The sequence below is a fragment of the Pseudocercospora fijiensis genome, assembly GCF_000340215.1.
Source record: "Pseudocercospora fijiensis CIRAD86 unplaced genomic scaffold MYCFIscaffold_4, whole genome shotgun sequence".
NCBI classification, from domain to species: Eukaryota; Fungi; Ascomycota; class Dothideomycetes; order Mycosphaerellales; family Mycosphaerellaceae; genus Pseudocercospora; species Pseudocercospora fijiensis.
The window spans coordinates 4018894-4035942 of record NW_006921535.1 but is presented as its reverse complement, the minus strand read 5'-3'; the positions used below and the strand labels follow the sequence as shown (position 1 = coordinate 4035942).

The 17049-nt window shown below is 49.1% G+C and overlaps 2 protein-coding genes across 2 annotated transcripts; both read left to right on the top strand.

Moving 5' to 3' along the window:
* The first annotated feature begins 7441 nt into the window (after positions 1 to 7441).
* MYCFIDRAFT_211338 (uncharacterized protein) lies at positions 7442 to 9013 on the top strand. Its single transcript, XM_007928460.1, has one exon. The coding sequence runs from the start codon at positions 7494 to 7496 to the stop codon at positions 8484 to 8486; it is 993 nt and encodes a 330-aa protein (XP_007926651.1). The 5' UTR covers positions 7442 to 7493; the 3' UTR covers positions 8487 to 9013.
* A 485-nt stretch (positions 9014 to 9498) lies between these two features.
* Atr1 (ABC transporter, PDR-type) lies at positions 9499 to 14535 on the top strand (the record flags this gene model as incomplete). Its single annotated transcript, XM_007928459.1, has 4 exons — positions 9499 to 9566; positions 9672 to 9928; positions 9995 to 14225; positions 14285 to 14535. 4 exons carry the CDS (start codon positions 9499 to 9501, stop codon positions 14418 to 14420), a joined length of 4692 nt encoding a protein of 1563 aa, XP_007926650.1. The 3' UTR covers positions 14421 to 14535.
* Between the last annotated feature and the right edge of the window lie 2514 nt (positions 14536 to 17049).

Sequence of the window (17049 nt, the reverse complement as noted above, 5' to 3'; positions counted from 1 at the left end):
TCGGTAGTATATAGTATTCCCGAAATACACTACCGGGCCTTTGCCCTTGCTCTCCGGTAGGTCCTTATTGAAATACCCGATTTGCTCGGGCTTGAACTTATAGGGGGCGATTTCCTAGCTAAAATCTGACTAAGGAGTGTACGGGGGAGCATATACGTATACACCGTTATACCTAGGGTTAATATAGTTTCCTCGATCCCCGCGGTTCTATATAGACCTAAGGTTGCCCGTAGGTAGCTCTCTAGCGACTAGGACTCCCTAGGCTAAGGCCGCGAAACGCTCGGCGTTAATCTTAGGTCTAGTATAAGGGCGAGCATCTCGATTCCGATTAGCTTGCTAGTCTGCCCTCGTTAGGCCGTAGCCTACTCGGTTGCGTATCGGATAAAGACCTATATATCGCGGCGGCCCGGTCGCTCCTAGATAGTCTTTATTCTATAGAGCTATATAGCCTGCCTAGCTATTATTCCCTATTGCTTATACCAATTTCCCTATAAGCGTTTCTAACCTGCTAATTCTAGTATTCTCGGCGTTGTTATTACTATCTTCGTTATTACCGGTATTATTCCGAGAGTTCGCTTCCCTCGGTCTTCTAGTAGACTTAGCGTTTCCTCGCTATCCCGACGTAAATAGCTTGCCTATATTAATACGGTAGTTAGGTTGCTCCGACGGCTACGGAGCCCTACCCTCGCTATTCTCTTTAGCGGCCGCTTTATTCTTAGCTCTTACGGCTTCCTAGCGGCCCTACTCGAAAGCCTCTTACAATTTTTCTTAGATCTCGAGCTCGTAGACCTCTCGTTACTCTACGAGGGCGCGATTGAGACGAGCCTAGTCGTTCTTACGCTATATTCCCGCTCTCTCGCGTTCTTCTCGCATTTGTTAAGTAAACTATTCCTTTATTTGCTATATAGTATTGCCGTTAGTAGGGGCTGCGGCTCCGTTAGCCTTGCCTAATATTTCTTGCTCCGGATCTAAGTCGGCGAGAGAGCTAAGAGGTAAAGTAGTAGATACGGAGATAAGGGAGCTTTCTCGTAGCGCTAGCGGGGGCTCTTTACGAAAAGAGCCGAAGTTCTTAAAGGCGTCGCCCTTAGGCGGATTGATTGTAAAGGGAACCTTACGTCTATCCGGCTTAGGGGCCGCTCCTATATCGTCTTCTACTAAAGGTTGAACCGCTTGCTTCTCTAGCTTTAGAGGTATCTAAGTTTTCCTACGACGAAGACGATATTCGTTCTCTAGAGGCTCTTTAGCGGTAGACCTAAAGTTCTCGGTCTTCTACTAGGCGAAATGCTTGCTCTTTAGCTAGTAAGCTATTAAACGGTCGACCTGTTATACCGCGGAATGAGATAGAGAGTTGTTGTTAACCTAGTTGCTAATAATTTTAGAGCGAGTAGGAGGCTTAGGCGTAGTGTCCCTATCGGTAGACTTAGCGTTCTCCCTTAATATAGATCTTAATCTACGAGGAGAGTCCGCTTCTTTAGGATCCTCTAGCTACTCGGTTATAGCGATAACGCGGAATTTCAGGTCTCCCTCTAGAAGTTTTGCTAGGCACTATCTTAGCTTAGAAAAAGCTAGGAGGGTAAAAGCCGTATAGATAAGGTAGTATCTGTCCTTAGCTAATTCGGGAAGAGTGCAATCTTCCTAGGCGGTAGGCTATAACTTAACGGAAGGTTCCCCTTAGTTCTTCGGTGCTATAGACTTAGAACAACAGGCCGTTAGTTAGGCTAGTTAAGGGCTACGCGGCTTCGGTGCTCGAGTGTTAAGTACGAGCGTAATTAGAATGTTAAGCGCAGTAGCGCACGTAGTAGTCGCCGTTTAGTTGTTCTAAACCTTCCTAAATTGCGGTCCCCGCTAACCTAGTATCGGGCGGACCTGCCTTCTATAAATGAGGGTATAAACAATAGAAAAGTAAAGGCGGCGGGGTGCCGGCGACGGCGGTATACTTAGTCTATCGCCTATAGCCGCGTCGACTTATCGCTAGTAATTTCTCAACTCTTTCGCTTAGTATAGTCTAACTGCTACTTTCGTCGATAGTGCGGAAAATGGCGTTAGAGTAGGTCGTTAGGATTCCTCCTAGGTACGGAGGACCTTTTACCTTAGAAGGAGGAGGGGGATAGTAAACCGTAGTTCGGATAGTCCGTTTAGTGACGGTTAGTGCGTTTTTCTTACGCTAGTGCTTGCAGCGAAGCTACTATTTTGTTATAGTTCGAAACGTGGTTTTAAAGTGTATTGATTTATGTTATATCTATCTAGCTACGGAGGAAGTATACCTATAAGGCGGCTAGTGGCAGCCGCCTAGGTATCCCTTCCCTCCTAGCTTCGTAACAGCTGTTTACTGTTGTTAACGGCTCGGAAGTTACCATTGCTTAGACATACCGCAAGAATAGTCTCCCCTATTTGCATATACTAACCTCTAGTCCGGATAGCTAGGTTGTTGCGCTTCTGTTAAAGAAGGGGGTGCTAATAGGTACGATAGAAGAGTAGCATCTACGATATAGCTATATTTATTACCGCAAGCTATTACGAATAGAAGCTAAGGGTTAGATTGTTATCGCTAATAATAAGACTAGCGACAAGAACAACTTCCGAAACTGCATTGCCTATCGCATAGCTATATTATATAAGGAATACAATCGGCTGCCGCGCGTACGACTATCTACGATCTATTACATTGTCTGTATTAATGTAGTTACTATTACTAATCCTAGTCTGTTATAGGAGCGCTATTTTACGCTGTTTATATGCGCTAAGTTAGGCTATCGACACGAATATACTAGCACGCTTAAGTTAGGGGCTGCAGTAGCTATTAAGGACTATCGTGTATATATCCGTATATAGACTAGTTACTTAATCCTAATCTACCGCCTCGACGGAGGGAGTAAATACGGCGGAAATTAGCTGTTAAATTAGGCTCGAGACGAGGGCATTGTACTACAAGTTACTGCACCTTATTTATCAACTTAGAATAGCCTTGCTAAGGTTAGCAATTACATCGTATATACGACTGCGAGAAAGATAATGCTATAGGCTAACCTTCTAAAGTCTCTATAGCTATATACTGTTGCCTCCGCTATATAGGTCCTTAATATTATACCTAGAATCCTAGAAGGTCTTAGCCTCTATACTATTGTAGCTAGGGAGCTTAATTAGTCTCGAAAGCAGCTACGCCTTTAGCACCTTCGAGCCTATAGCTATACTACTATTGCATACGATTACAGTATCGCTCGTAGAAAGAAGATAGATAGTAGAGGTCTTATTAGCAAGCTAGTTAGCTATGCTAAGGGCTCTGTAGACTCTAGAAAGTATATAATCTACCTGCCTAATTAATACAAGGTTATCGCTTCTAAGGATGTTTAGTTTATTAAGTTAGATAGTAACCTTCTACTTCTAAATAGGATAGATCTGTATACTAATCCTAATAACCCTTCTAAGAACGAGTTTATTACCCTTAAGTCTATTATGCCGGCTTTGTTTAATTCTATAAGCAACGAGGCTCCGTCGCCTGCCGAGGCTGCTAGTATAGTCTAGCGGCTTCTAGCTTAGCAAGAAGAATAGCCTAAACAAGGACCTATATAGGAAATGGCCGATAAGGTCGCTAATCTGTTACTAATCGAGGACGACCTTCTAGACGTTTAACTACTAGCTTCGAGTAATAAAGATAGCTTCTAATTAGCTAAGGAAGATCAAGCTCCGCCCTTTAATCTAAATGCGAAGAAGGGTAAGCCTAGCTAGTTGCTAGAGTTTGAGCGACCTAATACGATAGGCGCTCGTTCTACCCGTGCAACCCGTAGCAACAAGTTAGCTCGTAACCTATTACATAGCTATCTAGCTAATTATAGTATTAAGCGGTCGACTCGACGTATAATAGCTAATATGCCGATAGCCTATATAAAGGGCTTTATAGCTTCCTGCTATATTACTAAACAGCCTAATAAGCCTAAGGACACTATTCTAATTCTAAAGAGCTTTAAGGCTGCTAAGGAATCACAACACTAGCTACAATAGAAGGAGGCCTATAAGGCTAAGTATAAGTCGTTAATAGACAACTATACGTAGGTATACGTTTCTCGGCTAGAAGTGCCTAAAGGTCGCAAGGTTGTCCGTAGCCGATAGGTGTTTACTATTAAGCGCGACGCTAATAGCGATATTAGCCGGTTTAAGGCTCGTTAGGTTGTCCGTAGCTTCACTTAAGTTAAAGGACAGGACTATAACGAGACCTATGCTGCAGTAGCTAAGCTAAGCACACTGCGTGTCCTGTTTGCTATAATTGCTTACTATAACCTAGAGGCTTAACAATATAATATCCTAACTGCCTTCTTAAACGCACTTATTAGTAACAAGTATAAGATCTACGTTAAGCAGCTACACGGCTTTGAAGACCGTAGTAGAGGCAAGGGCATAGTGTGTCTACTGCTAAAAGCACTTTATAGTCTAAAGCAGTTACTAATGCTATAGTATAAAGAGCTCCGGAAGTTTCTAAAGAGCCTAAACTTTATCCCTATTATAAGCGATATGTGTGTGTTCAAACACACTATTAGTGGCTCAGTTATCGTTATCTACGTAGATAATATAATTATTATTGCTTATTTAATAGCCGCTCTCTAAGCAGTAGCTTAGTTGCTAAAGGATCGCTTTAATATGCGGGAACTTAGTAATCTTTACTATTATCTCGGCATGCGTATCATTCGCAACCGCAAGGACCGCACTATCTATATAGTGCAGGACGCCTATCTAAACCGACTTAGTAAGAAGTATAGCATATAGGGCCGTATAGCACCGGCTATACTAATAGCACCTCGATACGTTAAGACATCGATTTAGCGTGCACCTAAGGGCTACACTGCTAGCGCTGCCTTTAAGACTTAGTATTAGGAAGGTGTTAGTAAAGCACTATAGCTAGCAATAATTACCCGACCTAATACTTGCTATACTATAGGCCTATTATTACGATACATTTCTAACCCGACTAAGGAATACTATGCCGCACTTCTCTAGCTTATTAAGTACCTAGTTAGCACTCTAAGCCGTAGTCTGTGTTTCCGAGGCATATAGAGCGATAAGCTCAACTTTGCTAGATATTGTAACGCTTCCTAGGTAGATAATCCGGTTACTCGTCGCTCTATAGGAGGCTTCTACTTTACACTCGCTAGTAGACCGCTACTATACAAGTTAGGCCGCTAGACCTTAGTTACTCTGTCGTCTATAGAAGCTAAGTATGTTTAGTTAACAACTAGCGCTAAGGAAGCCGTTGCTTTAGCTCGGTTGCTATAAGAGATTAGTTATAAGGGCACTATTAAGCCTATTACGCTATACGAGAACAATTAGTCCGCTATTACTATTACCTAGTCGACTAGCGTTAATAGCCGTACTAAGCATATAGATGCTAGGGTCTACTACATCCGCGAGAAGATCGCTAATAGCACTATCGTTGTTACTTAGATTAGTATATACGATCAAATCGCTAATAGTTTTACTAAGCTACTTAATAAGCTTAAGTATAGTCGCTTTGTTTAGTAGTTAAACTTAGTAGATTATAAGGCTGCTATTAAGAGCGCCGCTTAGCCTGCTACTAAGTACTAAATAGATAGAAGACATTGTATTTGTTTAATTGCTTTGTTATAATAGCCTAAAAGTAGTCTAGTTGTTTCTATACCTAATACCCCTTTGTTTGCTTTACTAGTTTGTTTGTTTGGCTGTATGCACGCGATAAGGGGGTGACTTAAAGAGTGTGTGTATAGGCTATCACGTGCATGATGCCTGAGGCTGCAACTGTGCACACTTCATCTTTGGGCTTTCTGTAGATTAGCCCTCTTCTGAATACATCACAGTTTACATCAAGTCGTTTTGCCATCCATCCAGCATCTTCGAGGTACATACTACTGTATCACGCAAACAGTGCCGTGACGATCACTGCATGATCATGGACGACAACGCTGCTCGCATGCATGATCAGAACCATGGGCTCCATTTCCTGGCCTATGCAAAAACAGGCACTCGAACTATTCGATAACCATAACTAACCAAACGTCTCGACGCATTCGCCATCTCGATGCTCCATGGTTGAAGCCTGAAGTTCAGCAGCGAATCGCGATGTAGACCCCCAATCCGACACATCTCTGGCCGCACGAGGATCTCCTCTTCGGTCTTTGACATTAACAGAAGGTCGTCTCACATCAGCCTGTCTTTCCGAGCCTGGTACTGTCACGACTGGAACACTCGGCCACCGCAATCGTTTAGAGTTTGGCGTTTACTCACACCGCTTGCAGCACGACACTACGTGCAGAGATCTACGGCAACCAACACTATCTATTTCCGTGGGCCCCGATGCGGGCGAAACACATACAGAAGTGCTTAGCAAGGTGCTCAGGTCGACCATTCTTGCGTCTGCTGGTGGTGTTTGTACTGTACCATTGCGCATGCTAGCCAAAGCCGACACAACTTGTGTAGCACGTCATCTTTCGTGATGCCGCTTGAGACAGCATGGATTGAGATGCACCTCTCCTGGCCACGTCCTTGACCACGTTTGTCGTAGCACAATCTCTACCACCACTTTCGCGAAATACCTGAAAATTACATGAAGCATGGCAGCAGTCATGTACGCGGCGGAATAGCATTGCTCACAATACATGTACCTGCTTGCTAGTATCATGCCAGGTTCCGCAGAGTGAATGCGATCCAAAACACAATAGCTTCCGAATCCAGTCGCCAAGCTGGTTCAGGTCCGATAATGCTTCGCCTCAAGGACTGCGTTTTGTATGCTCACAACACACATCGACTTGGCCAGTATTGATAGCAAAACCTGCCTTTGCAGGTAAACCGAAAGGCATGGAGTGACTGTCCAGGATATGTGAGAACGACGCCGAGGCAGGGACTCAACTCAACACTCAACAAGGAATTGGCTTGGTATGACACTCTGCAAGTCACGACTTCGCTTCGATGACCGAATTCGTGCAGGGAGAAGAGAGAAGAAGCTGGTCTGTGAGACTTTTGGCTTGGCATCACAAAAATTCGTCCTCGATCTGATCGTCACAGACTCAAACCTGAATGCATGCCCACTGCTCGGTCACTATTGATGCTGATGTCGCGTCATCTTAAAATTGCCTCCTGTTCATGTTCTAACATTGTCACAGACTGAAGCTTTCAAACTTTGGTCCAAACGCACTGTGCGGTATCTGGAGGTACCTAGCTGTGGTATGTAAACCTCAAGTCCTGGAAAGTTTCAAGCGTCTGATTAGCAACATTTCCATCCACGGAAGCGATATGCTTATCTTTTTGTCCATCATCAGTAGGATTGCAGTCTCAAACGCCATGAGAAAAGTGCCTCACCCATCGGCTCTGCGCCACCGAGAAATTCCGAGGAGCTGCGATGCCGGCATGAAGGATTACCTCCTGGTTGATATATGTATTCGCCTTTCTGTTTCTGTTGCCAGCGTCTGATATTCAGCTGCAGCAAGAAAAACTCCCGACTCTCAAGCACTCATCACAGCGATCAGGAAATTATGGAAAGCATTCAGGAGCCACCGGCAGTCTACGTGATAGATCCCTATCATTCAAGCGCTCTTGCCGAATTGAAGAGGCACCAAGACATTAGACTGGTTCTTCCCAACGACCCGGCGAAGAGCGAATGGCCCAGAGACGCAACTGCAGTGTTAGTACGAAGCGAGACAAGAATCGATGCGGCGAGTGTAGAGAAAGCTGGGCCGCAGCTCAAGTACATCGTCAAACAAGGCGTTGGTGTGGACAACATCTCGCTGGAGGATTGCACAGCCAAGGGAATCAAGGTGTACAATACTCCCGGGTTGAATAGCGAGGCTGTGGCGGAGCTTACATTAAGTCTCGCATTCTGTATTGCTCGAAGGGTTGCGGAGGTGGATCGGAAAATTCGAAGCGGCGAGGAAGTGGTGCGTAGCCTTACTTTAGGCAAGAGTTTGTTCAAGAAGACCATTGGAATCGTTGGAATGGGCAACATTGGTGTCGAGGTGGCCAGGAAGTGGATTGGCTGTACGGGTGGTTCGGTGGTTGCGTTCGATCCCTACGCCGAGGAAGGCGCGTGGTCGAACGATATGCCCGCAGCCTCTTTCCAGCGCGTGTCGCAGCTGGATGAAGTCTTGGAGTCATCGGATGTGATCACTTTGCACGTCCCGTTAACCTCGTCGACGGAGAATTTGATCTCGGCCTCCGCTTTGGCGAAGGTGAAGCGTGGAGCGATTCTTCTGAATTGCGCCAGGGGTGGAATTGTTGATGAATCGGCATTGCTGGATGCTTTGAACTCGGGCAAGCTGTTTGGCGCAGGCTTGGATGCGATGCTCCATGAGCCTCCGACATGGAGGCATTATGGGGAGACACTGCTTTCGCATCCGCGCGTGGTGATGACGCCGCACATTGGAGCTTCCACTGAGGAGACTCAGGAGACCAGCGGTGTGTACGCAGTCAATATCGCTCTGGGGCTGCTGCGAGGAGACTCATCAGACATGCCCAAGCCTCTGAACTGATGGGAGCGGTGTATTGTAGCACTGCAGCGATATCGGAGAAGACGCGAGGTGGTATGCCGACCACTGGATTTCGTTCTCAGCCAGGCAGAAGAACATTGCAGCGGCGCACGTGGGCTTTGCTGACTCTGCAGGTGGTTAAATGGTACAAGGTACGCGGACGAGTTGGGCTTCGTCCGTGAGGATTTCCAAGCTTGCCAAGCCATGCTGAAAATCTTTGAACCATCATCCCGGTTCTCGTTTCTTGTTAAGCGAATTCCGGCATGCGTCTCGATGTCGGAATGCAGGGTTTGTCGTGCCTGGCCGGTGATCTATCGTTCGCACAAGCTGAGTCATAAGAATTTTGTGATCGTGCAGTAGTTGTTCAGCGTTGAGAAGTGGTGACTTTTGTGAACTCCACACCAGGAGGCTCATGCAGCTCATGCATCAAGGTATTCTTAATTCGTCATCATCAATCATAGTGATTTGGGCTGATATGTGAAGAAGGCGGTGACAGGGAGGTGCAAGAAGCACGGCAAGGGTGGTGCGAAAGCGAGGAAGGGGTGGTCTGTCGGTGGTCGGAGGCGGAGGCAAGACGTGCATACCCGCAAAGGAGATAAGAAGAAAATTGTCAGGAATGACCACTGACCACTCTGTAGGAAGGCGCTCGCAAGACCCATGGAGATTCCGGGCGACTTTAGGTTTTAAACATCGCCAAACTCCGGACCTTATTCTGCTAGCACACGCCCGCCATGCAATGACGTTGAATCTCTCTGCTCGCATTACAAAGCCACAGCACTCAACGCGACACTCTTCGAGCTCCCTGATGGCTGATGGGGCCGAATCGTGATGCCGCCTCGCCTCGTCCAAGCTTCCTTGGATTGCCTGATTTCTTTTTCCACCCTCGCTGTACGTCTCAGTCGCATCGCAACTACTGACCATCCCTCTTCTACACCTACATCCGCCACATTGGGCAACGACAACGAGCTCCTGCAGGCCCGGAAGCTACGTCTACTTCTGCCTCGTGGTGGCCAACATGTGGGGATCCTCTGTCGACGAGCGCCGCCTTGCCAGATCTGATTCGAATGCCCCGGCGAACCAATGGTAAGTCCTCGCAACATATGCTCACATCTCCCCAGCCCGACTTTCGAATTCCATCCTGCACACTACGGCAATGAGTCGAGCATCGTGCATTCTGACTTGGACCAGGCACACAGTCGGCCATGGCCAGCCACATGCAGACCGAATGCATCCACCTCTGCATCCAACAGAGGAGCTTGAAGAGAGCTCTCAATCTCGCGGCCACTCAGGAACATGGGGAGAGACTGATGTTGGAGGCTTCCATCCAGACCAAGCCAGGCTCGATTACGACAACCTTAGAAAGGACCTCACTACTCTCGAACGAGCCCGGTCTAGAGATACACAGCATTCGCTTCGCCCAACAACCACTCACAATAGCCAACGAAGTCGGAGAATGAACCGACCTGATAGCCGACGTACCGAAACTGCATCTACTGTTTCTGATGCCGGAGCCGCAAGTGAGAGGCGAGTGTCTACTCAGATCACTGAGCCAGAGCATCTTGAGGCAGGCCCTTCCGATGAACATGAAGAAGACGAAGAAGAAGAAGAGTTCGAACTCGAGCAATTCATGAGAGAGGGCAAGTTCGAGAGACGTGGCGATGGCGAGCCTCTGAAGAAAGTCGGCGTCATTTTCAAGCACTTAACTGTCAAAGGTACCGGCTCGACAACGTCATTTGTCAAGACTTTGCCAGACGCCATCATTGGCACTTTCGGCCCAGATCTCTGGGGCGTCATATGTCGATTCGTTCCAGCGCTCAGAAGACGATCTGCCGAGACACGGACACTGCTTAGCAACTTCACCGGATGTGTACGTGACGGAGAAATGCTTCTGGTGCTCGGACGTCCAGGAGCTGGATGCAGTACATTTCTCAAAGTGGTCTCCAACAATCGCGATTCCTTTGCCGAAGTCACCGGAGAAGTCTCGTACGGTGGCATCACAGCAGACAAGCAAAAGAAGATGTATCGCGGCGAGGTGAACTACAATCAGGAGGACGATGTGCATTTTGCTTCGTTGAACGTGTGGCAAACGTTCACCTTCGCTTTGATGAACAAGACCAAGAAAAAGGCCAGAGAGGAGATTCCCATCATCGCCAACGCGCTGCTCAAAATGTTTGGAATTTCTCACACCAAGTACACTCTCGTTGGAGACGAGTACACTCGTGGTGTCTCGGGTGGTGAACGCAAGCGTGTCTCCATCGCCGAAACCCTGGCCAGTAAGAGCACTGTCATTGCCTGGGATAACTCTACCCGTGGTCTTGATGCCTCGACAGCTTTGGACTATGCCCGATCACTTCGAATCATGACGGACGTCAGCAACCGCACCACACTGGTCACCCTTTACCAGGCCGGTGAAGGCATATACGAAACGATGGATAAAGTGCTGGTGATTGATCAAGGTCGACAGATCTACATGGGCCCGGCGAATGAGGCCAAGCAATATTTCGTCGATCTCGGCTTCCAATGTCCAGAGAGACAAACAACGGCAGACTTCTTGACAGCCGTTACTGATCCGGTCGAACGTCGCTTCCGTCCTGGTTTCGAGGATAAGGCACCCAAGACCTCTGCAGACCTGGAACGGGCCTTCAAGGAGTCAGACGCCTATCAGAAGGTGCTCGAAGATGTGTCCGAGTATGAAAAGTACTTGGAGGAATCAAACTATCGAGATGCACAACGCTTCGAAAGGGCCGTGCAGGAAGGCAAATCCAAGCGTGTGCCGAAGAAGTCACCCTACACGGTCTCCTTTCCAAGACAGGTTTTGGCCTGTACCAAGCGCGAATTCTGGCTTCTCTTCGGAGACACAACGACTCTCTGGACCAAGATATTTATCATCATCTCAAACGGACTGATCGTTGGTTCTCTCTTCTATGGTCAGCCATCGAATACCGAGGGTGCATTCTCTCGCGGCGGTGCTCTCTTTTTCTCGATCCTGTTCCTAGGTTGGCTTCAGCTGACCGAGCTGATGAAGGCAATCAGTGGCAGAGCTGTGGTGGCTCGCCACAAAGACTACGCTTTTTACCGCCCCAGTGCTGTCGGCATTGCGCGTGTGGTGGCAGACTTCCCGGTAATTCTGGCTCAGGTCTTCATATTCGGCATTATCATGTACTTCATGACAAATCTCACGGTGACAGCCGGCAGGTTCTTCATCTACCTGCTGTTTGTCTACCTCACCACGATACTTCTTACCGCTCTCTACCGCATGTTCGCCTCGCTTTCACCAGAGATAGACACTGCCGTTCGCTTTTCTGGCATCGGACTGAATCTGTTGATCATCTACACTGGCTACGTGATTCCAAAGACCCAGCTCCTGTCTAAATACATCTGGTTTGGCTGGATTTATTGGATTAACCCTCTCGCTTACTCCTTCGAGGGAGTCCTTACCAACGAATTCGCTGGACGTACTATGGAATGCGCCCCAGAGCAGCTCGTTCCACAAGGACCTGGAATCGACCCAGCTTATCAAGGATGTGCCATTGCAGGTGCACAGGTCGGCGCTACATCGGTATCTGGCGCTACTTACCTGCAGACTCAATACAACTATTCGAGAAGTAATCTGTGGCGTAACTTTGGCGTTGTCATTGCCTTCACGGCGCTCTACATCCTCGTCACTGCTTTGGCCACTGAGCTTTTCGACTTCTCGGCAAGTGGCGGTGGAGCGATTGTGTTCAAGAAGACAAAGCGTGCCAAGCAGGTTGTAAAGGAAGCATCGCCTGCTGATGAAGAGAAAGCAGGAATCGCCGAGGACTCGGGCAGTTCCACCCAGAAGGAGACTGGTATGGGGGATTCTGGAGATGAAGAGAAGGAGAACGAGGCCTTGGATCAGCTGTCGAAGAGCGATAGCATCTTTACTTGGCGAGATGTCGAATACACGGTCCCATATCTCGGCGGCGAGCGCAAGCTTCTGAACCATGTTGATGGATACGCAAAGCCTGGAGTCATGGTGGCGTTGATGGGTGCGTCTGGTGCAGGCAAGACCACCCTTCTCAATACATTGGCGCAACGTCAAACTATGGGTGTCGTCAAAGGCGAGATGTTCGTCGATGGTCGACCTCTGGGCCCTGAGTTCCAGCGGAACACTGGATTTTGTCTCCAAAGTGATATCCACGACGGAACTGCGACAATTCGCGAGGCGCTCGAGTTCTCGGCCATCCTCCGACAAGACGCAAGCACCCCTCGCAAAGAGAAGCTGGAATACGTGGACCGCATCATTGATCTTCTTGAGCTCAATGATCTGCAAGATGCAGTGATCATGAGCTTGGGAGTTGAACAACGTAAGAGATTGACCATCGGCGTTGAGCTCGCTGCCAAACCCTCGCTATTGTTGTTCTTGGATGAGCCAACATCGGGCCTCGACTCGCAGAGCGCATACTCTATCGTGCGCTTCCTGAAGAAGCTCGCCGATGCTGGCCAGGCCATTGTCTGCACCATCCACCAGCCTTCCAGCGTGCTCATTCAGCAGTTCGACATGATTCTTGCCTTGAACCCCGGCGGCAATACTTTTTACTTCGGGCCTGTCGGAGAGAATGGTAAGGCTGTCATCCAGTACTTCAGTGACCGCGGTGTCGACTGCCCAGCTGACAAGAACGTCGCCGAATTCATTCTGGAGACTGCCGCTAAGCCTCACAAGAATTCCGAGGGCAAGCGCATCAACTGGAACGAGGAGTGGCGGAAATCTCAACAAGCCAAGGATGTGGTGCAGGAGATTGAAGGCTTGAAATTGACGCGAAGCAAGACACAGCCAGAGGCAAAGCGCAAGGAACAGGAGACAGAATTTGCGGCCTCTGTGTGGCTTCAATGCACTGAGCTGCTCCAGAGGACCTTCAAACAATACTGGCGCGATCCAAGCTACATCTACGGCAAACTCTTCGTCTCGGTCGTCGTCGGCATCTTCAATGGCTTCACGTTCTGGCAGCTCGGCTACACCATCCAGGACATGCAGAACCGCATGTTTACGAGCTTCATCATCCTGACCATACCTCCGACTGTTGTTAATACCGTCGTGCCGAAATTTTTCACCAACATGGCACTCTGGCAAGCTCGCGAATACCCGTCTCGTATCTACGGATGGCAGGCTTTCTGCTTCGCACAGACCGTCGCTGAGATCCCGCCAGCAATCATTGGTGCTGTTGTATACTGGGTGCTCTGGTACTGGCCAAGTGGACTGCCAACGGAGAGCTCCGTCGCAGGCTATGTCTTCCTGATGACCATGCTTTTCTTCTTGTTCCAAGCAAGCTGGGGTCAGTGGATCTGTGCTTTCGCACCGTCCTTCACGGTCATCTCCAACGTTTTGCCATTCTTCTTCGTCATGTTCTCCCTCTTCAACGGAGTCGTTCGACCGTATTCCATGCTCCCGGTATTCTGGAGGTATTGGATGTATTACGTCAATCCGTCGACCTATTGGATCGGAGGAGTGCTCGCAGCGACCCTCAACAACGTTCCGGTCCGGTGCGCAGAGAGCGAAACTGCTCACTTCAATGTGCCTCCGGATCAAACGTGCCAGAGCTACGCTGGCGATTTTGCTACGAGCAGTGGAGGCTATCTGCTGAATCCTGATGACAGCACAAATTGCATGATGTGCCCGTACAGCGTCGGAAATCAGTACTTGGCAACCTTGAACATCCAGGCATCTGAGAAGTGGCGAGACTTTGGAATTTTCCTGGTCTTCGTCTTCACGAATTGGTTCCTGTAAGTCCACAAGCAGGCTGGAACAAATTTTTTTTTGGCATTTTCTAACGATTCTATAGCGTCTTCTTCTTCATCTGGAGTGTCCGTGTCAAGGGCTGGAGTTTTGGCATGGGTACGCTCTTTGGAGGTCTTGGCAAGGCTGTGGAATTCATCAAGAAGCCACTTTCTCAATTGGTCAGCAAGCGACGACAGTAGGCTGTCTCAGCACAGAACTGGCGCGGCATCAAAAAGCACCGGAAGCTAAATTATAAAAAGCTAAAGGCAAGTAGAGGTATATCAGTATGATAATGTTAATTCAGCGATTGTGCTCAAGGCGCCGAAACCGACGACATGCTGCTTCGTTCTGATCATGGTCAAGCCTTGCACGAACCACGGACGTGACAGAAACCAGGTGGCTTACGTGGAGCAACCGGAATATAGCGTTGGCAGTTCTGTTACACTGCGTCGGCCTTCCGACGGGTGACAGCCGTTCACGCTGGGATCATGGACCCGCATGCCGAGGGTGCCACACAGACGGGCGACGGTGAGCGTTCGAAGAAGAATCTGACTGGATCAATGCAGGCTACTAAAGCAAGTGCGTGAGGCAAGTTCACTCTGGAACACTCTACCACAGTCGACTCAGCAGGCCCCTCATACCTTGCAAGCCAAGAGAAAGCTAAGGCGAGTTGATCGAGCTGTTGGAGACGAAGTGACGGGAGCGGAAATGAGGTCAAACAACACACTCAGCTCGCTCACACAATGTTACATCGATCGTGTCATCGAGTCCTTGGAGCAATCGCGAGGGTCTCTAGCAATCATCGTCGAACTGCCCTTGCCGCCATTGTCATGGAGACGTCGATTGGGCTCCTACTGCGCTTCAATATCGCCGCCGCTGAGCCCAGAGCGTTGACCCACTTAACTGTCAGTATCCGATCGACACTGAGGTTGAAGGTGGTGCTGCAAGTCGATGGACGACCTATCTAACGTGGCATGGCAGAGCTAGCTGGTCTATCGGCGTCCGAGCCGAACCTGTGATGCAACCATACCGCACGAACGCGTGCGGTCAGTACCTCTCGTTACATCGCGCTCGTCTCCGAACGCAAGTCGAAGGCCCGAGTAGCTGGTAGACTCACTTCCTCAGCAAGGCTTGCACAACCTGACTCGTGATCGATCCACCACAGTCCGCCTTAAGACAATAGCGTCCATCATTACTATTCTCAGACTCACTCGTGGCAGAAGCAGCCCCGCAGCCTTCCATGGCTGTATCGATACGCTTTGACCTTGTCCGTCGAAGAATATATGGCAGTGGGCTCGAGCACACCCATCACCCCTCGTGACGACAATCGTTTGCTTCATCTATACGCCAAACATATCTCCCATCACACTGGAAGAGGCTGGAGTACGCCAGCATCCAACCATGGTGGTATCAAAGCCGATGTCGATTTCGGCGAGCCTTCTCACGGCATCGGCACAATGTAGTTGCCCAGCCATCTGCACAAACGCAGCTCTGCATGATCTTCTCGCATAGCGCTTGGTGGTGGTCTGAGACCTCTGCTTTGTCCCACACCGCAAACTCATCTTTCCTCTCTGAATGGCCTGGGTCTGCACAAATAAGTCCATTGCAAGGCTCCCATGTTCGCTATCCGTGACTACAAGCTGGCCATCGTCGCCCATGCAGTAAAGTCTGGCCATCGAGCATCAACGAGTTCTTTGACTGAGACACTTAGCGGGTCTCCGGCACGATCTCTTTGGCTGGAGAAGTCGATGCTAGTGTGGTCAAGGATCTTGTACTTGGGAGTGAAGCTGGCTCACTTGTTTCTGCACTATAAGTCGGCATTCGACCTCGTCCTTCTGGGAATTGCCCTTCACCGCTACTATCATCGCCGTTCGTTCGTCACATCTTGCCAGTTATCTTCCAGCCACCCACCGCCAGTTACACCATGCCATCTTCTTTTCCTCACTTGCCTTCACCTTCGCCTGACGCTCAACAGCACCGTCCTCGCAACGTCACACACGATTACAGACCTCATCCCTCGGCTGCCACCATGCTGAAGATAAACGCGTTGCTCAACCACCCTTCATCGGACAACAGCAGATGGCATTCTCACCACCACGGAGCTGCGACGCCACCGACACCAGCATACACCACTCATGGCTCGTCACCTGCTCCGACATCACGTCCAGTGACACCGGCGACACCCTTGGCTTCGAAGCGACAGAAGCTTGTCAAAGATGCGGCGGTCTTCATTCGAGGCTCACCGAAAGGACCAGTCAACTATCCGCCATACGAGTGCACCGAAGAGAGTCTGTGCTTGAACTACCAGCAACGTCAAGACTTGGCCGAGCAGCATCGGAACTTCAAAGTCTGGCCTGATGGAAGCTCCGATGAGAAAATCACAAACTATGTGCGGCACATACCTTACTCGAGTGAGAAGAAGGACTTTCTCAACAAGACCGGAAGAGATGCCTTCGACGGTCAGTCTATCCAGGCGGCCATCTCCCGTCGTTGCTTGTTCGTCGACTAACGTGCTCGTTTAGTGTTCACGTACACATTCGCGCTGCCCACCGAGCCTGACAAGGACTACCCAGTCATGTGGGACTACCAGGTCGGCCTTGTGCGCATCACGCCTTTCTTCAAGGCGTGCAAGTATTCCAAGGTGAGCAGCAGGATGATGGTTTGAGGAACAGGCAGCAGAGAAGACTGACACATGCGGCAGACGACGCCTGCAAAAGCTCTTACAACAAACCCCGGCCTCAAAGAACTGTCCCACTCGATCACAGGCGGTGCCCTCGCGGCTCAGGGATACTGGATGCCATATGCGTGTGCTCGTGCGGTCTGCCTCAC